This window comes from Copadichromis virginalis, linkage group LG5 (genome assembly GCF_057382275.1).
Source record: "Copadichromis virginalis isolate Kocher_CV1m ecotype Utaka linkage group LG5, C_Virginalis_male_GT1.1, whole genome shotgun sequence".
In the NCBI taxonomy this organism is placed as follows: Eukaryota; Metazoa; Chordata; class Actinopteri; order Cichliformes; family Cichlidae; genus Copadichromis; species Copadichromis virginalis.
Genome location: NC_140622.1, coordinates 16,404,617 through 16,426,752, shown reverse-complemented (window position 1 = coordinate 16,426,752; position 22,136 = coordinate 16,404,617). Strand labels below are relative to the sequence as shown.

The 22,136-nt window shown below is 40.6% G+C and overlaps 1 protein-coding gene across 1 annotated transcript in view; it reads right to left on the bottom strand.

The window, feature by feature from the left end:
* Positions 1–16,599, bottom strand: part of quob (quattro b) — a 28,121-nt gene extending 11,522 nt beyond the window's left edge. The window contains exons 1-10 of the mRNA XM_085456215.1: positions 16,332–16,599; positions 7,030–7,227; positions 5,044–6,589; positions 3,972–4,142; positions 3,413–3,536; positions 2,440–2,533; positions 2,102–2,188; positions 1,903–2,019; positions 887–985; positions 649–797 (exon numbers count right to left, since the gene is read on the bottom strand). Of these exons, the coding sequence (XP_085312341.1) occupies positions 649–797; positions 887–985; positions 1,903–2,019; positions 2,102–2,188; positions 2,440–2,533; positions 3,413–3,536; positions 3,972–4,142; positions 5,044–6,589; positions 7,030–7,227; positions 16,332–16,334 (2,588 nt within the window). The 5' untranslated portion in view covers positions 16,335–16,599. The remainder of the gene's footprint in view (positions 1–648; positions 798–886; positions 986–1,902; positions 2,020–2,101; positions 2,189–2,439; positions 2,534–3,412; positions 3,537–3,971; positions 4,143–5,043; positions 6,590–7,029; positions 7,228–16,331) is intronic.
* Positions 16,600–22,136: the final 5,537 nt, after the last annotated feature.

The following is a 22,136-nucleotide window of genomic DNA, read 5'->3' as shown; positions in this document are numbered from 1 at the left end:
GTGGTAGCTGCACATCTCTTTTTGGGCCTTTAAGTTAAGACAAATAAAATCTGTTTGCTCTTTAATTCTAGTTTAAAACCACAAATAAGATTCATGCAGTTTTTACTGGGGTGTGTTTTTTTTTTATTTTTTTAACAAGGCAAAAAGCAATTAAAATAAATATGTTTAATAGTCGTTATTCTATGATTTATGGTAACATTTCATGGATAACTTACTATGCTTCCTGCTGGTAAGTAAAACAAATGAAACTAGTTGTTAATATTTAATATAAACAACATTTTGCAGCCACCCACACAGCCATGCAGCCAGCAGTTTTTTGTTTTCACTTAGCTGGAATAATTACAGTAGAGATATTCCCAGGACTGTGTAGGCATCTAAAAATGGTCATTAATTGACTTCTACCTCAAATGCATGTCGTTTTTTTCCCATTAGGGAGGAGAAATCCTACATGTTATCATTCCGATTAGTAAAGTTTGGTGATACCCAGGATGGCTTCACCCATTACCCTTCCAAATGCAATGTGCACATAAATTTGCCAAGTATGGCAAGTGCAAATATAACAGCCCTTAGCTTTTCTATAGCATGTTATATAGATTAATACAAGTTAAAAAAGAAGAATATCATTCAGTGACAAATCATATCTGACACCTGTAGTCCTCAGACTGTGGAAATCTGAACTCTTCTTTCTTCATCCTGGCCAGAAAAGCCCCTCCTTCCCTTTGCAAAGTCACCAGTCTAGCATCTTCCAGCATTTCTTTCATTGAAATCCTCTGTTCTTCAATGCATTGCTGCACTTCCTGTTTTATGCAAAATACAAAGCCAAAATATAAGCGTGTGGTGCATACACCAATTTAATAACAATACAGTATAAATATATATATGTTACCTGAGCTGTGTCCATTGGGTTTCTGTTATCCACCCTCTTAATGGCCTTTTGCAACAAACTGTCAGCTCCTCGCAGGTCAGTCATAAATGAAACCAGCCTCTGAAATAAAACATGTTCAATTGTATTGAACTGAGGAGCTTTGTGGAAGAGGCAACGCCGTGTGGAAGCAAAAGGAGACAAACTGAGTTAATTTTTAAAAAATCTGCAGACACCATTATCAGTGTGCTGCTGGTTACTTTAGATGCTTTCAACTATCCGTACAATATTACTGTAGGGTACATGACTAGGGCATCAAGTCTAATATCTCGCATTATAATAATTTTTCTACTTATATAAGAAACTTTAAGCTATCGGGAGCTTACTGATCTAAAACAAATATTGAATATGTTTTACTGTATTTACTAGTCCACATTGTGGTTAAATGCTGTATTACTTTAACATTCAATTTGCTTTAAGTATTAGATATATTAAGAAACATAAATGGTTTAAAAATAACTGTATTTAAAAAAATATCTATAGCTGTCTACAGGCAGTTCAATTCTTTATTTTCTTCTTCTTGGGCTGGCATACTCCTCCTTCCCCTCATTTGCACACTAGTACAGTTAAATATTATGTAATTTATGGTATTGTATATGCTACACAAAGTAACTGATCTGTGTGTTAAAGCAGAATGGCCTTGAGACTCAGTGTTGAGTTTTATCCGTAACCAGGATAAAATATCAGCCCCTACTTAATGTGAGCAATTAACATTATAATAAATAATCAAATTCATCATTCAGATAAGACTTTGCCCTTTCCCATGTGACCACACCCTTCCTGCACTCAAAGTATAGCACATCGGATATCATGCATGCTCCAGGTGGTTGGCTGGGTGGGAGCCTAATTTTAACTGTGTTGAATTATGGTTGAGCAACTTTAGTCACCAGACACCACTCCATGGGTTTTCAGAGTGAAGTAGTTAGGATTCAATACCACCAGTAGAGCAGTTGTGTAGACTTAGCGTGCATTTTTAGTACCTGATGGAACTGCAGCCACTCGGTGTGACTGTAAGTGAAGGTACCTCCAAAATCAGAGGTTAGTTGGGAAGCTTCCACCGTCTTGTTTAGGGCTTTCATAGTGGTCACCAAATCCATCTAAGAGACAAAGGCAAACACTTTGTGAATAAGAGTTACACTTTTATACTGAATAGGGAAATGAAATGTTTTGATGTCTGACCTGCAGACCAGGCTGTTTTTCAGGACGCTGACAAGTGTCTTTATCCATCAGCATGACGATACTGTGGACAGCATGGAGAGCTTGCTCCTGAAGCGGAAAGAGAACAGGTTAGGGGAAGGCTGCTGAGGGTTATTAAGTGGTACATGTCTAAGTATCCTGCCTTTTTTTTCTCACTTACGGTAAAACCTTAATGACCACAGACCTACAGTGCAATTTGTACTGTACACAAGGCCAGTACACTATACCCCCAGGCCTGTTTTTTCCAGTAAACCAAACACTCCCCATAATCTTTGCATCAACTTTTTTCTGGCATGTGCATGCAGCATTACTGTTTTAACCTGGGCCATCAATAGAGCCTTGTAGAGGTGAAGAGGGGGAGGCTTCTTCCTGGCATTGATGACCAAAGTCATTCCCAGCTCTCGAACATCTTTCCTACGAAAACAAGTCATGTTAGAGCGCATTAGGAACTCAAATGTAATATTTCATCACAGTGTTCATTTAGCAATAAAGAACAGATTTAAGAGCTTTTGGGCTTTAAGTAATCCACATCTCAGATTTACATTAACCTCTTCATCTGACTCCCACTTACCCACATCTGACACTTAGACCTTAAACTTTTTCACAAATTCACAAAAAAAAAAACAAAGAAAAAAGAAACTTCTTCTTTGTTTATCCCTATGTGAGCCTACATCAAGCAAGGCTGTTATTTCTGTCAATGCGCTGCATACCAGACTGCTGGCAGCGAGCCTGGCTGCAGACTGTTGTGGTGTGACTCTTTGCTGGGGACAGCACAAGGTCAGCTTTCTGGTAGAACAGCTTTGCATCAAAACCTTTAGTTAGTGTAAACAAATAAGCCCGCTAATTTGCCCTTTACTAGACCAGTAACATGGCTAATGTTTACTGGCCACCGGTCAGTAAACATTAGCCATGTTACTGCCAAATGATCTTAAGGTGCTATATGCAGAGGTCAAATCTGTACAGTTGTAGAACTGTTGCTATACAAACTAATTACCCATAGGAGAACAGTTGGTGTGGATATGAGGTCATGCATAATATTATTCACAGCTTCCTGCTGACCACTGGAAATATTGAAAATGATATGCTGCTGCCCTCTTGTGGTAGAACCTTTTCATAACATAATAATCACAGGCGCTAAATGAAAAGCCAGCAAGTATTTTCCTCTTCTGGCACACTGAAGACATCAGCTTCCCACATGTTGCAAAGCACAAACTCCATTCTCACAGGTTTGTTAACTGCAGAAATGTTATCTTTTTTTCTCTAGAGATACATCTCAGTCTTTCAGCACTGTACCTTGGTATAGAATGTAAGTAGAGCAGTAATTCACAGATGCTTTGTGCTGACACAAGAGGGGACGTCCACCCCATCCTGTCACCATGGACCTCCACAACTGCCCTGCCAGTCTTGTCCCTGCTGCCTGCGGATGGACATGATGGAGAAGATGCTTTTAATAAATCCATGAAGTGGTAAAAGTTTTCTTTATATGAATTTTCAGTCACAGGAAGTCAGGGCTACATTAAATTTAACCTTTTATGTTTAACACTGAAAACTGAGGCGTCACTCGCTTCTGCTGAGCTTTTTGAGGCACATAATAATTATAACATCTGATCCATCACATCTTACAATGACACAGAAGCCGCTGATGTCATCCTCTGATCAAATAAAAACTGTTTTTACCTGTTAAAATGCTAAGTCGTCATGTTGTGTGCAGTATTTGACTTCTTAGGTACAAAAAAGAAATTTGAAGCATACAGTAACATGTACTGTATGCCAGAAATGGTTATTTTGCAGTGAAAAATCACATTGCAAAATAATATATTCTCATGTCATACACTAACAAGTGCAAAATTACCTGGTAAACACACAATCCCCAGTTCAAGCAGGCCACTGATCCTCCTGAAAGCTGACTCTTGCGAGGGATGCTGAGTGTCAGAAGAGGATATACTTTCTGTCTTTAAGTTGTGGAGTTTGGTACCCGGCCCCTCTGCAGTGGACAAAGCTTCACTTCTGCTCGGCTGAGAATCTGACAAAGCAAAAAATATATTTATATATTTTGAATGTTTTATAAATGTGACAACTCAAAACATGATTTTTGGCAGCAAGCATGAAAAATGATCATATATTTTTAATTATCCATTAGACTGTTTTTTATTGAGGGACTTTATTCTAAGCTCGTGCAACGCCTTCCTGTAAACTGTCAGCTTCATTTTCTGTCCAGTAACCTTTGCCCTTTTATAACAACAGCAATTAATAATTTTAACAGCCATATCTTTAACATGTTTAAAGTTACACAGCTGCACAGACATTCACAGACCACTTCTAAATACTGGACATGGTCTTTATAACAAAACACAGCGGCAGTCTGACTACTAAATCTTGCTTTTACTAGTTGGCCTCCTCTTGGAGCCAACAAGGCCTCATCTGTCCTCTCTCTCTTTGCCACTTTAACAGCCCGTGACAAGCATGTCTCCAGTCAAGATCTCAACTTGCCCCTCTGAGGGCTTGCGGGCACATGCCACTGGGTGCAGAGGATAGAGAAACTGCCTTCTTGCACGTTATGCTGTCTCTCTACATTAGAAGAATGCTCTGCTTTTTTCTTTCTACCCAGTGGGTTCAGGCCCTTTCTTTCACTGGGGTGCAGCATGCTATTTCCTTTCACTCCCTTGATAATGGGAATGACATAAATGTGGCTGTACTGCCAGAGAACCCAGACAGCATTGGGAGAATCCCTAGAGGAAGATCATACTCAAACCTGATCTTTAACCTTTGAACCCTCTTTTAAAGAGCCTTCGTGAACTGTGACCTTCACTGGAGCACATTCTTTCAAAGCCCCTTTGAACATGGAGCAACCGATCATTTTAATGGCTGTGTGCACAAAATAATAACAATGTTGTTGAGTCGCATGGATGTTATCCCTCACTTACCTTTTTTTAGACACTTCTCTGTTTCCAGTTTCAGAGTTTCCTCATCAAGTTGAACTTCTTGCCTACAGTGCATTAAGTTCGTGACTGTTGCAGGGCAAATATCACTATGGCTCCTGTTGTTGAGCTTATAGAGAAGTGGCCTCCCTGTAGGAGTTTCTGAGACAGCGGACAAAGACCTCACTTTAACTTTGTGCTTGCCTGATGGTTTCACATCCTTCCCCCTCTGGTGCGACTCCAGGTCACCACCAGGGGTCCCCGAGGACACATCTGATACTGGATGCATAAAAGCACAATGTCCTGATGGGTGAGAAATAAGTTTTGTCTGAACTCTCTGACTTTGGCTCAAACCAGGGGTTGATTTCAAAATTATGGGCGACTCCTTCATGAGGTTTTCCGGCTCACATTTACTAGGAAGGTGGGGCTTTAAGTTTGCTGGTGTTGGCTCATGGCAGTGTTTGCAAGGGAAGGGCTCATTACCAAACACAGGTTCCTTACAGTGGTTACAATAGTTTCCTACTTGGTCTTTTTGAGCACCAATTTTAGCCTTAGATTTTAACTCCCCATCTTCAGTCAGGCCGACCTCCTCCAAGGCAGCCAGGTCTACACTCCCTTTCTCAAAAGGAACTGGATTTGTCAGTGCCGCCAGGTATGAATCTCTGTACCTGCACTTCATGTCTTCATCAGTGAGGTCCTGCTCCAGCTTCCCCTGGCTGCATGGTGTAAAACGCTCCTCTGTATACTGAAGCGTGCGTCCGCAGGGAACGCTATTCCCAAGCGGCACAGGTGGGGGTGGTCTAACAGGTTTGAACAAAACTGAATTGGTTGGATTTGGAAGCCTGTCTCTCTGTTTATCCACAAGCTCTTTCCCTTTGTCGATATCCACCAGGTCTACGTAATCACCCTCAATCTCTTGATAGTTATGACTGTCCCAGGTATTAGGAGAAACCCAACCCACCGGCTTGATTAATGGTTTGGAGCAGGATTTCGGGGCCCCTCTTTTATCTTCCATTTTGACAAGTTTGGAAGAACAGGCTGCGGGTCTTAAAGATGCTGACATCCTGTCATTTGCTGGAAGAATCGTGGCTTCAACTGGTAGGGTGGAGGAGTTGAAGTGGATGGGAACTGAAATCTGCTTTGGCTCAGGGCGAGATTTCTGACAGGTGGGCATGATCTTAGGCTTGTCTAAAAACTCTGGAATTGCAATTTTGGCCCACGGCAACTTAATTACACCTTGGTCTGTGCAAAGCAAACACCGTGACAAAGGAGTTCCATCACGTCCTTCGTTGATGTCCCGCAGCCAGTCTTCGGTGAAGATGCAGGGATAAGACGTTTCAGGGATGGGGGTCTCCTCCACTTCTCGACATCCTTCCTCAAGAAGACATTTGAGGACGATGCGTGCCGCTTGTTCCCCAAAAGGCTCCACTTGAAGATAGAAGTCTCCAGGACGCAACAGCAAGGGGTTAACGGGCGCTAACTGGATGACCGTTTTGTCATGGAGACAGAGAGGCCAGCCCTCACAGCGGAAAACCACATCAGAGTATCCAGCCTAGGAAAAAATCAAATAAGGTTTCTTACAATGCAGTTTTGTTTCTAAATTACTGTCTACTTAATTCACTGCATTGCTGTATTGATTGTTTGGTTCTGTGTTTCCTGCTTATAAGTTTGGACATCTACAGTAAATCTTTTGATCATACTGTAAAACTGAATTTACCACTGGTGTAATTTGAGGCATTTAGATTCATGTGGGCATCTGATGCTCTGACTGAGCCTAAGTTTTCTATACAAAACAAAACAATGTCTACAGTATGCTGTAGCTTATAAATCACAATTTTTATTAATCACTTCTATACAGTGAAAAAGACGTTTGCAGCAGCACAAGTTTGCAGGGTAGCCTTTATCACTTGGACAGTTGACACTATTTGAACCCCTCAACCTTTTAACATATGGAAGACTTCACAAAGACACAAAGATATGATTTCTACTCACACATGCTGCCTGTTGGACACTTTCCAGCACATGTTTGGAAGGAATCAGGAAGTCAAGTAAACACTGCAGAGCATCACCGTGATAACGTTCCTCAATAGTGCGAAACAGCTGGCAGAGGACGATGGGCGCTGTGGCCTCAAACGGTGGGAAGAGGGCCGACAGCACACTCTGGATGGACGAGTCCAGAGATTCTGGGTTCTGTCGGAGAAAAAGAGATGAAGGGCAGTCAGATGAAGTTTGGACGTCTACAGTAATGCAGATGTCGCTCAGTCTGTCACTGTGGATTTGATTTTTTATCAAATTTTCTGGTATTTTCAGCCTTTTCACAAACGCTGCTATTTTCAGTTCCACATGTGGAAAACGAGTACACCGTGACCATGAATTACAAACTATGTCTGTTTAGACACAACTTTCTTCAAATAAGGTATTTGAAAGAAAAAAGCCTCAAAAGCCAAAACAGGTCGACAACAATTGCTGTGCAAATGCCAAATTACGAGACAGATGATTTTCCAGACCTGCTCACCTTCACTGTGCTGGGTTTGAAATCAGTTTAAAAAGTTTTTGCTGTCATAAAGAAACAGATATATTATTTTTTTTTATAAGTTCACTGTTGGGTCAGTGAATTCTTATTCAGTCTACTTGGATGATTAAAGGCAAGATCAGCACAGAAGAAAGCATGAACAAGCCTGTTCAAAAGGATTTCAATTTTATTATGGAGATAATTAAGTCTGTCCTGTATGAGTATGTGCAACTTGTTTCATGTCTAGCCAGGATACACTTCATTTGAGCTGGTATATTAGCAGCAGACCTGGGTCGGCATCTGATGTAATTGAAAATGACAAAGAAGCATATGGTTTCATAAAGATGCCACTGCATATGACACCATCTTATGTCAGAAGGTAAAGTAGCAGCCTGTGGGCAGACGTCTGCTTTTAGTAATCTTGCGAATGCTTGCATGGGCATTCTACTAGGACCAGCTGTGCCACAAGTGAAGTCCATCTAAGCACATGGAAACTATTCAGATGAAAAGATAATGTCTTCAAAGCAGTTTTGGTGCACCAACCAGACTATAAGCCCAGTTTTGAGGTGGTGATGACTAGAGACGTGAAGCCTGTCAACATGGCTTAGTACAGGGGTCGGCAACCTGCGGCTCTTTAGTCCTTGTAGTGCGGCTCCGCGTGGTTTGGGAAAATAAATTAGAAGTAATTAGCTGAAGTGTATTTTATTTTTGTTAGTTCTTTTTTAACTTGTAGTTCTAAATTGGAAGATTATTGTGATATTGAAATATAAAAATACAATTATATTCTTTTATTTTGTCATCGCTCAAAATAAGCGTCACACTCGCAGAAGCCGGTGTACCCGCCAAGACTTTCAACCCGAGGTAGGCCAATTATGGACCTTCGGATTCATGTTATGTCAGCAGCTGTTCTCCACCGTGAACTGTGTTAAAAACAAACACCGCTCACGCTTCACAGACGACAGCTTACAGTCCTGCGTGAAGATGAAAGTGACTTCGCACAGCCCCGATTTGCAGACGCTGTGCGCAGAGGTTCAGGAGCAGAAGTCCCATTGTAAAGATATCACGGCAGACCCGACGATGTTTCCATGAACACGCTTTTCAGCATCTTTTTATTGACCACTTTTCACACACGGTTGCTGTACGTATACAGTCGGTGTTAAAGCTCACAGCCTGACACATACCAACACAACAGCATAGACGGCACAGACGTAAAGACGGCGAGGCGTGATTGCAGGTGCCACTGCAGAACACGCCCCGCCACACACATTAACCAGGTAAAATACATAGGCAATATAAGGATGGCGGCTCACAACAGTTTTTGTTTGCTACATGGATCATTTTAGTTCAGCGTCTTTCCTTTTGTTATATTTCTTTAAGAGTTCAAAATGTGTTAATTACATAAATAAAATATAATTTTCTCTGTAGCACTTCATGGATTTCATAAGCAACACACCTTAGTTGTTCACACAAAGCATAAAGGTAAAAAACAATATATACAGTGTTATCTTCATTTTAGATGTCAAAAAGTATTTGCGGCTCCCAGTGTTTCCGTTTGCGTGGAAACCGGGTCCAAATGGCTCTTTGGATGTGAAAGGTTGCTGACCCCTGGCTTAGTACAACAGTGTTTGGTACTGCAGATATTCTACTGTTGGTTTGATGTATAAGTACACCAGCTGCATGAAAATGAATCCAGAGTTTTGTGCACAGATGTAACATTTACATGTAGCACAATATATAAATAAAGTAAAATAAGTTTGTAAAAGAAAAGACTATTATTGTATATTAAATATTAATATATTATGCTATTATTATATTATTATATACAGAGCAGCTGTATCACCTGGTCATTAACCAGAGTGCTGGACAAAAGTGAAGTTCCTCTAGCATGTGATAAAAGGTGCAGCAATGTGAACCTCTAGGAGATGAAAGAAGAAAAGTCACGTGATTGCCAAATTCTTGGGAATCATCGAGGGAACACTTTGGATACACTGACATATGCATCTGACTGAAAAATGAGAACTTCAAAAGTGAAAACCACTTGGGGAGGCTGACCGGCATTGATTTCCACATTGCTAACTTGGCTGGAAACCCCATGAAATACAATGTAATATTTTTATAGTGTCTCAAGATTATTAAATATAGTGCTCTTCACAGTCTTATCTCATGCCAGATAGAGGTGAAATGTACAATTATTCTTCTATCCTATCCTAGAACCAAATCAATGTTTGGTAATGAAAAGGAAAGCCATAATATTCATACCGAGTTGATATTTGAATATAAGGACTTCTTTTGAATCTGCATAGATATCAGTCGCTAATCAAAGCAGGTATGTTATTCACACAATCACTTGTCAGTAGCCTGCTGTGTTAATCTCCAAGCCTACAAAGGACTCTGTTTTTTAGCCCCTTCCTCGTTTAGGTTGATGGCCTGACCAAGACCAGAGCGGCTCAGTGTAAACACAAGTGCAGGAGCTTCAAAGACCTCACACTGGTTTACACTGGGACCATTTGGCAGATGCAGATACTTGCGAGCAACTTGGACATAAAACATGCAAATGTCATAAAATTCCAGCTGTTTATAATCCATTTGGTATTTCAGTAAATCTTTCAACTCTGTTTAGTCTTTGCATTCACAAAACAGGATTGCACATACATAGTGAATACAAAGTGACTGAAATGTCTGTGAAATGAGCTAATGTTGATCTACTGGACTCATGACAAGATTTCTGGATGTAAATCAATACCAATATTTGACCATTCACAGTGCTCTGAGTCTATGGAGCCTTTGCATTCCCTAAGTAGAAAAGAATGCTTTTCTGATTGTGCACATCTGTCACAACAGATCACGAAATGGAGAGCAGAATACCTCTTAGGAAGGCTCTTAAATGGTAATGCATCACAGCTGTTTTAGACTGACTGCAGCCACTACTGTATTTCTGTTAGTTAACAGTAAACCTGTGGTCCTGTCTAATAAAGCACGGCTCCCTGAACTTACTTTGCAGAGTTGAGGACTTCAGGTTCTCAGGGAGGGCTTTATTTGAATTGGTGCAGTTTTGCACATGTGCTCTTTCTTATGTAGATGATAGATTTCAGGTTATATTCCACAAATTTAATAGAGTTCATCCACTGTTGTGTAATGCGACTTTAAATCATTTCCTCACTGCAACTGAATCCTTCCAAGTCCCTTCTGTTGAATTGAGAAATAAACCTCTGTTTTTGTTAACACCAGCTAAAAAAGAAAACTTCCCTGACTGGAAGTCATCTCTATGGGTGGTTTGGCTAGCAATATTTGCATGAGAGAGACAATTTTAAGATTTACTAAGCATAGCTCAGCTGGAACCAGTTCAGACTGGCTAGCGAGTCAACTCACTTCTAGTGCTGTGTTGCTCGTACTGGTATGTGTGCCTACCAGTGCCAGAAAATGTTCTAAACAGGTCTGAACTGTGAAAGACTCATCATTAATATCTGTCAAACAAAGCAAAATGTGTCTGTGTGTGGTATTGGAAAACATTATTATTACAATAATGAAGTCATAATCGTAAGTTGCAGTCACAGCAGCATATGCTAGTATAATCTTTTTCAATATAATGATAGTTAAACAACCATCGATCCATGCATCCAAAGGTGTGGTGGGTCAAACCTCAATAGAGGGACAGCCATGCATTTTCTATGTTGCACCAACTCACTAAATTGCATTATTGAACATGCTTGTGTATCTGTTGCTTTAGTTTACATAGAAGCCAGTTTTCAGCTACACTGCTTTTAATCAACATCCTCATGTTTCGAGTTTATTTTCTACTGTCTCTTTCCTGTTTAGTACGCTCTTTGTGTCACCTTCCTGGCATCACAATAGACTCATATCTGTTCCTTCAGTCTGTTTTAAATATCCAGGCAGAGTCTCTTTCATGCATCATTATGGCATTTTTCTTTCTCTCCACCATCTATCAGTGTACAGTAACCAGCTCATATGACCATAAAGCGTCTTTGCTTTTCCACCAAGATATATTTTATTTCCAGAATCAGCCAGTGAAGGGTATTCAGTCAAGCTTAAATCCTGAACTTTCATTTTGAGATTGTTGTTTTTGGTCCGTGGCCAGCTGAAAACATTCCAACACTGCCTCTCCTGCATTTTCTAGACAAGGGGATTTCCTATCTTGTGATAATTGTCCATTGCAGCCTGCGATTTAACTCTAGAAAGAGCTTCAGTCTACAACAAAGGTCATTGTTTGACCTGAGCTGACCTAACCACATGGACAAGAGGCATTTGTTATAAAGGTTAGCTCTTTCTTTGTCTTGTCTACTGCCCCTTAGGAGTTTTTTTTTTTTTTTTTCAGTGTTTTGTATAGAGAATAGCAAGCATTATGGCAGGTTTCACCATATTGCCTCAGGCTGGGGCTTACAAAAGTCTTGGTCGAGAACTGAGCTACTGCATAAACAACCTGTCAAGGTGAGTACTGCATTGTCATCAGCTATATGGGTCAAAAGATGTAATTGTGATGGAGATTAACCTTTACTAAACTGGCGCAGCTTTTGATGCGACATGTTGAAAGAGTTTGGTTTATGTTTTCGTTTCTGACTGTTCATCACATTTTCTTGAACTCCTCATAAGAGATCGGCCGTCACTGCACCTCCAGGGTAAACCCAAAACATAACCAAAAGTGACAGTTAAGACTGTCCAGTATTTCCTGACAACTGCCTGAATTCTGCACGTTTAGTCTTGTACCTGAGAGATGACACACCACCAACTCAGCCATGAGAAAAGACAAAAACAGCGTGGACACAGTAGGCTGAGCGCCTGTGACATGTCAACTGAAGAAATGTTGTCATGGAAAGAAAAAACACAGCACATAGTAGAGCTAAAGTGAGTCAGCTTCATATGCAGGTGTCATCTTCCTTTCTCTTTATTTCACAGTTCAAAAACAATTGCGTTTTGCAGCGTACGCTTTACTCTGACTACTTTCACACGGAACCCAAAATAAAAACGATCTTTTGACTTCGAGCCATCATCATCAAAATGAGTGTTAGTCATGTCTTAATGAAAACCATGTTCCCAGTGTCTCTGAGCTACTCCCCCTCCTTTTCTACTATTTCCTTCTGTCTGTTTGGTGATGAGACAGAACTGCCTCTGTGTGTGCTCTAAGCCTTTATAACTCAGCAGAGGGCTCCCACGGATAAGCCATCTTAAAGCCTTTTAAGATGAAAAATCCCACATGAGACAAAATTACTACATCGCTTTGTTTCTTCCGCTAAGAGTAATGTAGAGTCCCATAAATACATTTGTTCATTTTGTAGTTCAATAAAGAGTGTATCAGATTTCCAGTCCTTACTCATGGTGCTGTAGTATTGAACACTGGCAAGTTTCCACAGAACGTGGGAGAGCTTTCACAGATAATCCATTAATTGAACCTTAATCTGCAAATAATATAAGACTGAACAAGTCCAACAGCTTATAACTTGAAGTGTCAAAACAGCACTGCTGCAGGCCGTCATGCTGAAAATATTTGCTTATATCGTAGGACAATGAACCAAGTGTGTTTGAATCCTACGTAAATCTATGCCGTCATCTCTGCTGAAATCATAAATCCGTGTTTCAAAATCCTTATCTGATCTAAGGATAAACCTAGATGCTTTAAAGTGCGCCATATGACATAGTTTCTCTTTTTCTTTCATGCCACCACAAGATCAGACAGCACAGACTTCCCATGACCAGTAAAGACATACAGCAGTGACGGCCCTGTGTAAAAACAAGCGAACCAAAAAATACATCTATGATTGAAAGGTTCACACAGGGACTTTTTTTCTGGCACAATGTCACCACAGCTGATTCATTCATGAACCGCTCCCATTTAACATGACTAAGCAAAACCTTCTGGATCTGAGCCTTCTTCCTGAAGCCGATCCTGGCTTCAAAATATCGAACATAAAATTCAATTTATCTAGTATTTAGACAGTGCAACACAACATACTGGCTCCCAGTGTGGAAAAGGTACTTGTACTGTTAGAAGAAGTGTTGTAAAATGTATTAAGCCATGTGACAATTTGGATTTCTATGTCTGTGAGCTTGCGTATTAGGAGTGCAGTGCAGTAACATCTGCTGCTCTTCATTCTTGCAAGGTAGTATGAGGGTCTTCTGCGAGTTCAAAGAAATGTAAGTCAAACAGAGGAAGTGCAATCTGTATTTTTTTTCTGTACCGTTAACAAACTGCATTTAAAATTAATTTATGCAACTGGAAAGCCACAGATTGGGGAGGAAATGGCAATGTTGCAAAAACAAACTTTTCTAGAGACAATGCCTGATGAAAGCTGGCCTGCAAACAGCTGAGGCACTGACATTTTTCCTTGAACACTTGGCTGGGGCTCTGTTTTGGAAATACAAGTGCAAAGCCTCTGTTGCATCTGACCCACTTTTGTGATACAGAGATGATAGACACACTGAAAATTCAGTCCACAGCTTCACGACAACTCTCAGAGCCTTGACGTGAAGCAAAATGAAATCTGTTTGGATCATACAGTTCCAAATGGCAGATGTCTGTGATTATCCATAATTTCTTCATAAATCAAATGAGTTCATTTTCCCAGTCAGCCTCAGCAGAGACTTGGCAAAAATTAAAATCAAGTTGAGCAGTATTAGCTAAATTAAAGGGGGGAGTGACCCAGGAAATCCAAGTCCAGTTTTCTGCCAATCAATCAAAATCTGGACACTCGCATCGCATTTCCACAGGGTTTGAGATGATGTACATGCTTGTGGCACTCTGATAAATCAGCACTTTTGAGTATCCTGAAAATCTGAAAGTTGTGGATATATTATATAGACTTAAACGCCTGGAGCAGAGCCAGTAACTTGTGGTTGTTTATTTTGCCAAACCAACAGTGAATAAACACCAAATTCTGCAGTTTCCTGTAGGTTTATGGAACATTGCAATGAGCATCATTCATTGCACTGTTACATTTTAATAGCCCACAACGGAACTATTTCCTTCCAGTATAAATGCCCTCGTGAGTATTTGATCGTTTTAACGCCCCCAAAATAAAAAAAACCATAAGAACTCAGATAAATCAATTGTCTCTACCAGCACAGCACAACAGCAACGGCAGACAACTAAAGCAACTATATTAATAAAATATTTAGTGAAAAGAGGCATAATTTTTTTTCTCTTGTGAAAGCTAAACCTGTCATTGTTTGCTTATTCTTGTTAGCTACTCTTCTGCAACTGTTACTGTTTCGTAGAAAGTCTGCTCGCCTGCTGCCTCTAAATATGTTTTTATAAGACGAGAGCAAGTCCAAAGCCCAAGTGGAACTCTCATCTGCACTTTCATAATTTGCATATATTTTAAATATAATTTTATCACTTCAACTGACAATTGAAAATATTGTCTGTCCCGCAGTAGGTAACTGTGTTTACTGTACACTAAAGGAACACATGACACATGATTCTGTGAGGCCTCAAGAGGAAAGTTCTTGACCTTGATAGTTAATAAGTGACTCTTGGTTGTGCTTTTCATGAGTAACTAAATGCAAATACATTGCACACCAGCATGCCACGAGTTGGGCTTTTGTAATATTGTAGAGAGTTTAAACACAGTAGGTCTTGCACAGTGCAGCAGTTTAATAAGTGAGACTCTGCAGGCTCATGGCATCAGTCAGGCATTAAGTAAAACAAACAGTTACGTCTTTGAAAGCTGGTCAAACTAGCGCTGCAGTGAAGTGGGAGCAAAGTACAGTGATGGCCGCCATTCGCAGTCAAGTTTGTACTTCTTTAAACATCCTTCCTTCCTGCTGTAAAGCTATCACTTAAGCTTGGACAGATGTTATGGGTCAGACTGATTCCCATGTAAGAAATAACAGTATATTCCATAAATATAAAGGATAAATGTGAGACTGACTAAATATATTCCAGTTTACCAAAAATAAAAGCCATGCTCCAAGCAAGCATTTAGGGATTTTTCTTTCCTTTTTTAAAAACAAATTTAATAGCAGCAGCAATATGTAAATAAAAGTTTAAAGAAACCACATCCTCCCACAAATCCACCATCAGTGTTCCCCATCTTGTGGCTTACTCATCGTAATTAATTACATTCTGCTGTGACTGGGATTAGATTAGTCCCCTCCTATCTTTAAAAGCTCTACGGTTTGAACTTTTTAAAGAGCCGACCGCTGAACTGGAGAATTCCATTTTGTGCGCATGCAAAGCAGTAAAATAATTTATACATCGAAACACTCTCCACTCACTCAAGTATGTGTGCCGTCCGCATCAATTAAGTCCGAATCAAAGGACTTAAGGATGCGAGACAAACGACAATGCGCCTCTCTCTGTCACTCTCTCTTTGTTGGTGTGCACACACTTAAAAAGCTTGAGATGCTGCTGGCTGTTGATGTGAAACGGTCCCACCAACTGTGCTCGGGATTACAAAAAGCTTTGGAGAGAGCACTCACATTGGGTTTTGTACTCCCTTTGTGTGTTACAAAGATAAAGTTTCATAAAAGACGAGAGCAAAAAGTGTGCATCATTACCGTGCTCAGAACTCTCCAACTAGAAAACAAAAGTTGAAAGAAGGTAAAATGATGCCCTGCGTGTAAACCAATGTATCAGGTTTCCAGTAGCCCACACACACACACATGTACACATAGCTGGCAAAGTCACAGAAAGAAATTCACTTGTTCACTTGTCCAGACCAGAAATCAGACTCTGAGTTACTGGGTCAGTGGAGCAGTTTAAATCTTAAACCAGAAAGTAACAATGGACAATGAGGATACCCGGGAGGGAAACTTGGTGTTACTTTACCATGTTTGCAGGAGCTTCTCCTCTACAAAGCAGAAGGTTTTGTCATTTTTTGGCCCCGGTAATCCTCTCCAGACAGCCTCCTTTGGCTTTGTGCAGAAGAACTTGCCATGTTTAGTTCATCAGCAGTTTCAAAAGTAAGTAAAGTCAGTTCCATTCTTGGCAGACCTTCCCCAAGTCTGAGTGTGTGGCACAGAGAGAGACGCAAATTGTCGAGCTGCCCGTTGATTCTTTTTCTCTTCTTTTAAGTCTGTTTCGCTTCTACGGCCACTCTGAGTGTTTGGGAGTGAGACAGAGAAAGAGAGAGAGATCGAAGTAGAGGGTGTCTGTGAGGGGGTGGAGAAAAGCATTCCCTTTCAGAGGAAAACCCCCTCGAGGCTATTCAGAGTTTCTTTGCTCTTTCTCAAACGCTTTTTTCTCTTTTTTCACACAACCAAGCACACCCACAGACACAATGTGTCACAAACGGAGACACAAAGCGTTCAGGAAAACATTTACTGAATGTACAGTATCTGCTAATGAATTTTAAAGTTCGAGCCATCCCACTTCCTACTCTGTCATGCACATAAACATACGCACAGATACTAACACACTTTTATGACCCAGAATCAGAGAGCTGCAGAAATCCAGCCCCCTCGTCTTTGGCCCCTTCCTTTCTATTTTAACCACTGGGAGCTTTTAGGAGACTAAGTCTGTCTTTCACCTTTCTTCTGTCCCTCCCTGACTTACACTGTCTCCTCCAGGCTTTCTCATTTCCTTTCTTCCTCAGTTGTCTTCTGTCAGACTGCCCAGTGTTTAACCCATATCAAAGGAAAATGGAGAGCAGGAGGGATTCTCTGCAGAGGTCCAAACCAAGAAGCAGCAGGCATGTGAAGGGTTCGGCTATACTTCTGCTTTAGGTCTGAGGAATGTAATACTACACCCTCTGCACTACATTATACATCTGGAATCAGAAGATGTATTCTGTCTGAAACTCTGGACCTTCTGTTGGACTGAGAAATGTCTTGAGGAAAAATGAAAGGAAACTGTTTATTTCTGCCGGCTGAATGCCAGGGAGAGCATGTGAGTGTGGCGCTTTGTGCAAGTACCTCACAGCTGGCCTTGACCACTGTCTGTTTATCCATGGAGATTCCAGACATTACATGAATATCTGCTTCATATGAAGAAGGGGTAGAATATATTTCCTTTAATCAAGTGTTCAGGTGAAGTTGTAGCTGCAATTATGAAAGCAAAGGCTCTCTCCAGCTGTCTCTGTGGTGTGGTTTTCCACTCTGTAGAAACTGCAGTCTCCTAAACATTCCTCACATGTTTTTCTTTCATAAAGAGAAAGCCATGCTAATTTGTCTTTCACTCTAAACCACAAAAAACTATCTTGGCAACATTTACGATTCCATTCTAGCCTCATTGCTACGTTCTCTTCCACTTCCCTGTTTTCTTCCCAGAGATTTTGAGTTGAATGATCAAGAACAATATGCAAATGGTGTAACAGAATCTTTCAGAAGAAACAAGGACATCTATCCGAGTACCTGGAGGATAAGTGTGTCTGGAACTGTAAGAACTAAATGTGAGTATCAGTTCCTAACTTTTCTATAAACAGCATGTCATTAATTTGCTGGTAGGCAATAATGCTTTTTTTAATTTTCTTTCTTAATTGCTCACTCTTCTTGGCAGAATTGGTAGAGCTCAATTAATGGATGGTTGGTTTCCTGAAATGAACCTGGCTTTTAAGCTTAATCCATATATTTCAGAGGGGTTGAGGTTCAGTCTTTGGATAGACCTTTCCAGAAGCTTTTTGTTAGCCTGCTTTATCGTTTCCAAAACCAGGTTTGATGTGTGCTCGGGATCATCATCCTGCTGTAACACTCATTTGTGTCCAAGATTCAACTATCTAGTTCGTTTGAGGTGAAGTTGAGGAGTTTGAAGGTAGTATCCTTCTTCACTATCCACTTTGTGCAGTGTGCCAGTACCAGTGGTAACAAAACAGCCCCAGACCATGATGCTACCACCACCATGCTTGGCAGATGGTGTGTAGAGCAGATCACCTACTAATTGAAAGGTTGGTGGTTTGATCCCTGTCTACTCCAGTCTGCATGCCAAATATCCTTGAGCAAGACACTAAACCAAAGATGCTGTGTGCGTGTGTGAATGGGTGTATGAGGCATGTTGTGTAGAGAACCAGTCCATTTACCATGGTACAGTGCTCTTAGGACTGAAAGTCTCACCTATAATCCTCCAAAGATATCTCTTGTCACTGTGGTCAAATAGCTCAGTGTTTGTCTCATCTGACCATAAAACGTTTTTCCAGAAGGTATTTGGCTTGTCCACGTGAGGAAAGTTCAGTCAAGCCCAAAGGTGTCCATTTCGAAGCAAGGGCTTCTTTCTTGGCCAACACGTCTCAGTACATACCTACGTAGAACTTGTTTCACTATAGAAAGTGACGCTGGTGTCACAACACTTTCTAGTTGATGGCTGGCTTGAGCCTTGGTGGTTCCTGAGTTGTTTCTAAACATCCTAACCAGTTTCCTTTTATCTGAGGATAAGAGTTTGAGTTTTCTTCCCGACCTCAGCGAGGTACTGCCACATCTGAATACCGTGCACTTGCGCACAGTTGTTTGAACTAATGATTTTGGAATCTGAAGTCATTTAGAAATGGCTTCCTAACTTGCGTAAATCTACAATCCTCCTTAAATATTCACTGTGGTCCTTGACTTTCCCAATCCGATAAGTGCTGCCTTTTTATGCCAGCAAAGACAGACTACCAGTTGTAGTCAGTGATGATCACTGACAAATACTTAATAGGGTTTAGTCGTAAAATGTTAAAACCTTTAGTACAACAAGTGGCTGTAGGCATATGTATTTGAGCCTTTATGTATAATTATGACCCTGTGTAGATCAGACAGAATCCAATATAAATAAATAAAAATCTGCACCCAATTCTTGTTTTTTTAAAGTCATTAAAGATGTTTGCTAACAGCTCAAAGAAATGTTTAAATGCTCCATATTATCATGGTATTCATGCCCATGATGAGTGTAAGTAAACATCTGACTACAACTTTGTGTTTTAGATAACATAGTTAAATAATCTATAAATAATGCTACTATTTAACTTTATTTAAATAATGTCAAATAATACTACCTATGATCCAAGCTGGTAGCTTAAGATTGCTCAATATTTGTAAGATTTGTGAGATTTGTATCACCATTCAATCTTTCAAAATATAATGTTATGCTTTTCTGGGCTCATAAAGGCCCAAACCTAGCAGGGAGCAAGAAAACAAACTTGCGTGGAATGAATGGTGACCCAAAATTGCCCTCAGTAAACTGGTTAGAGTCTGTGTGCTTAAAGTGAAGTCTGTCTGTATGTTTCTTGCTTTTAGGTTGCCACAGTAGAACAACAATAGCTCCAAATTCAGCTAAATGTCCAAACTTGTCTAAACACAACAACTATCCAAATCTGGCAACCATTGCTTGGCTTGAGTCAGCCTAATTTTGGTGAGCCACTGAGCATGCAAACACTGAGTCTCAGTCAGCCAGATTCAGCTGACTACCTGGGAAAAGTTGCAGACTATAAAGCAAGCAACACTGAGCTAAAGCTAAAATGCTCCATGCTGCTAAGAGCAACTGTATTGTCACCAAAGTCAATACTTTGATGCAGTCATTGTTGATTTGTTAGTAGTGAAATGCTGTTTAAAACAAAATCAGAAAAATCACTCATTTCTTCATCAGGATGAAAGCAGACCGCAGCAGATTGATGCTGATTTCGTACTTCTCTTCCTTCATGAAAACCAGACGGGCTGTCCAAACACCAGTGGTGGAGTGGGGGTGGGTTTGCTCAGTGCTTTTATGAGTCAGCAAATACGACGGCCATCATAGCGTATCCATATCACACACACATATATATACACACACACAGTGGACCAGACAAAACTAGACAGAGAAATAACACAAAGATACACAAAGATAGACTGTCAGACTTCCTGAGATAATGCTGTCGGGAAGTCTGGAGCACACACCCACACAGGTTCATTAAGCAACCGTATAAACATACACATGTGCTGCAATTTCTTAAATATAGACATACACACATTTATATACACAAACACAGCAGGACGAGGCTCTCAGTGCTCCCTCACCACTTCTTCCCAGTGTGTGTAATTCCTTGCTAGTGAGCTGGAGATCCCCGAGGCAAGTGAGCAGAACCCCAGCAGTGATTTACTTCAAACCAGCAGTTGCCCACATAACCTCCCATGAACACTCAGACACTGCAGCACAGTCTTCAGTCTATAAAGCATGACTCACACTGAGTATACCCACTAATATCATCATTAAAGAATAGAAAAGCAGCCACTCTCCCCTCAGCAATCTACCCCAAGCCTCGGTCCTTGAATCAATTACCTGACTTCATTTGCTCTCCAAATTCGTTAACTTTATGTCACATGTTGTTTTGATTTAACACAAGGGAAAAGCTTCTTTTCAGCAGACTGCATCCTGCTTTTTGGAGCACACCCAAATACCCAAAGCATGTCTCAGCGACATTAATATAAGTGTTCTGTCTCAGTAAACAGTGTCTCAATAGTCTCCTCTTGTAATCGCTCCTGTCTTGATGGGACAAGATGAAAAGAGGAAGGAGAAAGACAAAGAAGCAATCTGTCTCTCACTTGTTTCACTTTCCCAGGAGGAGCAACCTTATCAGTGTCTGGAGATCTGCTGCTGTGTCTGTGACATAATTTCCTGCTCGACCCCACCTTGTCGGGATTTGGGGGAGTTGGTTGGTTGGTTGATTTGGACACTTGTGTTCTCTCAGCAAGCAAGAAGGAACTTCTCCCTCACTATCTGTCTGCACCACAGACGTGTTTTTGTGTCAGGTATTTGTGGGTCCCCTAAGAGTGGTTTTATTGCATGTTTTGAGTAGCGTGTGGCGCTAAGGGCAAAATAAGCATCTTGTGAAGCAAAGCTGTGCATTCAAGGACACTCCAGTTGTCGTGGGAATCTGTGCACCTGTATGCTTGTTTTTCACTGTTCGTTCAGGTGCCATTAATGATAGATTTTGACATTATATGTCCCCAAATGTTCATCTCCTGCGATACTGCAAATCCATCAGCCTGTGGAGTTCCACATATCACGCTCCATTTTTATGGCTAATAAAGGACAGGACAGAGGCGCCTCTAACACTTTAAATTGCTCTCCATCTGTCCCACTTTAATAGATTTGTTCCCACCGAGATTTTATAATGAGACATCACATTTTTAATATTATGAGAAGGTCTCAATGGGACACAAATACATCGTTTTTGTAGCAAACATCCATTCTCCTGCTTCCTACAGACAGACAAGGCAATGCCAATGTGACAATAGCCTTAACACACAAAACAAATGTAAATGGTGGGACATTTCTTTTAAAAAGTGATTTATATACACGGTACATTCACTATAACCCAGTGGCAATGCTTAAAGTGCATCAGCTCAGATGCTCTCTTGTTCTCTCCACTTCTAAATGATGCTGTCTGCATGTCAGTTTCACAAAATCCTTTTTATAGCAAATCCGCAATATGAGCTAGAATCCCTTTTGGAAAACAATGTGCTTTGGCAGTGAATGTCCCTCAGCTGCAATCTACAATGTAGCCTGGATATGTCTGTGTGAGAGCTCAGTAGATCAAATGCTGGGAATAATGGGCTGTGCATGTGCTGCAGGAGAAGAATGATACATTAAAGACTTCTCTAAGTGGAAACATTTTCAAAATGAAAGCCCAAATTTGGTCCATACTCTGTCTATATGCCTTAAAAAGATGTTCAAGTGAATATAATTATG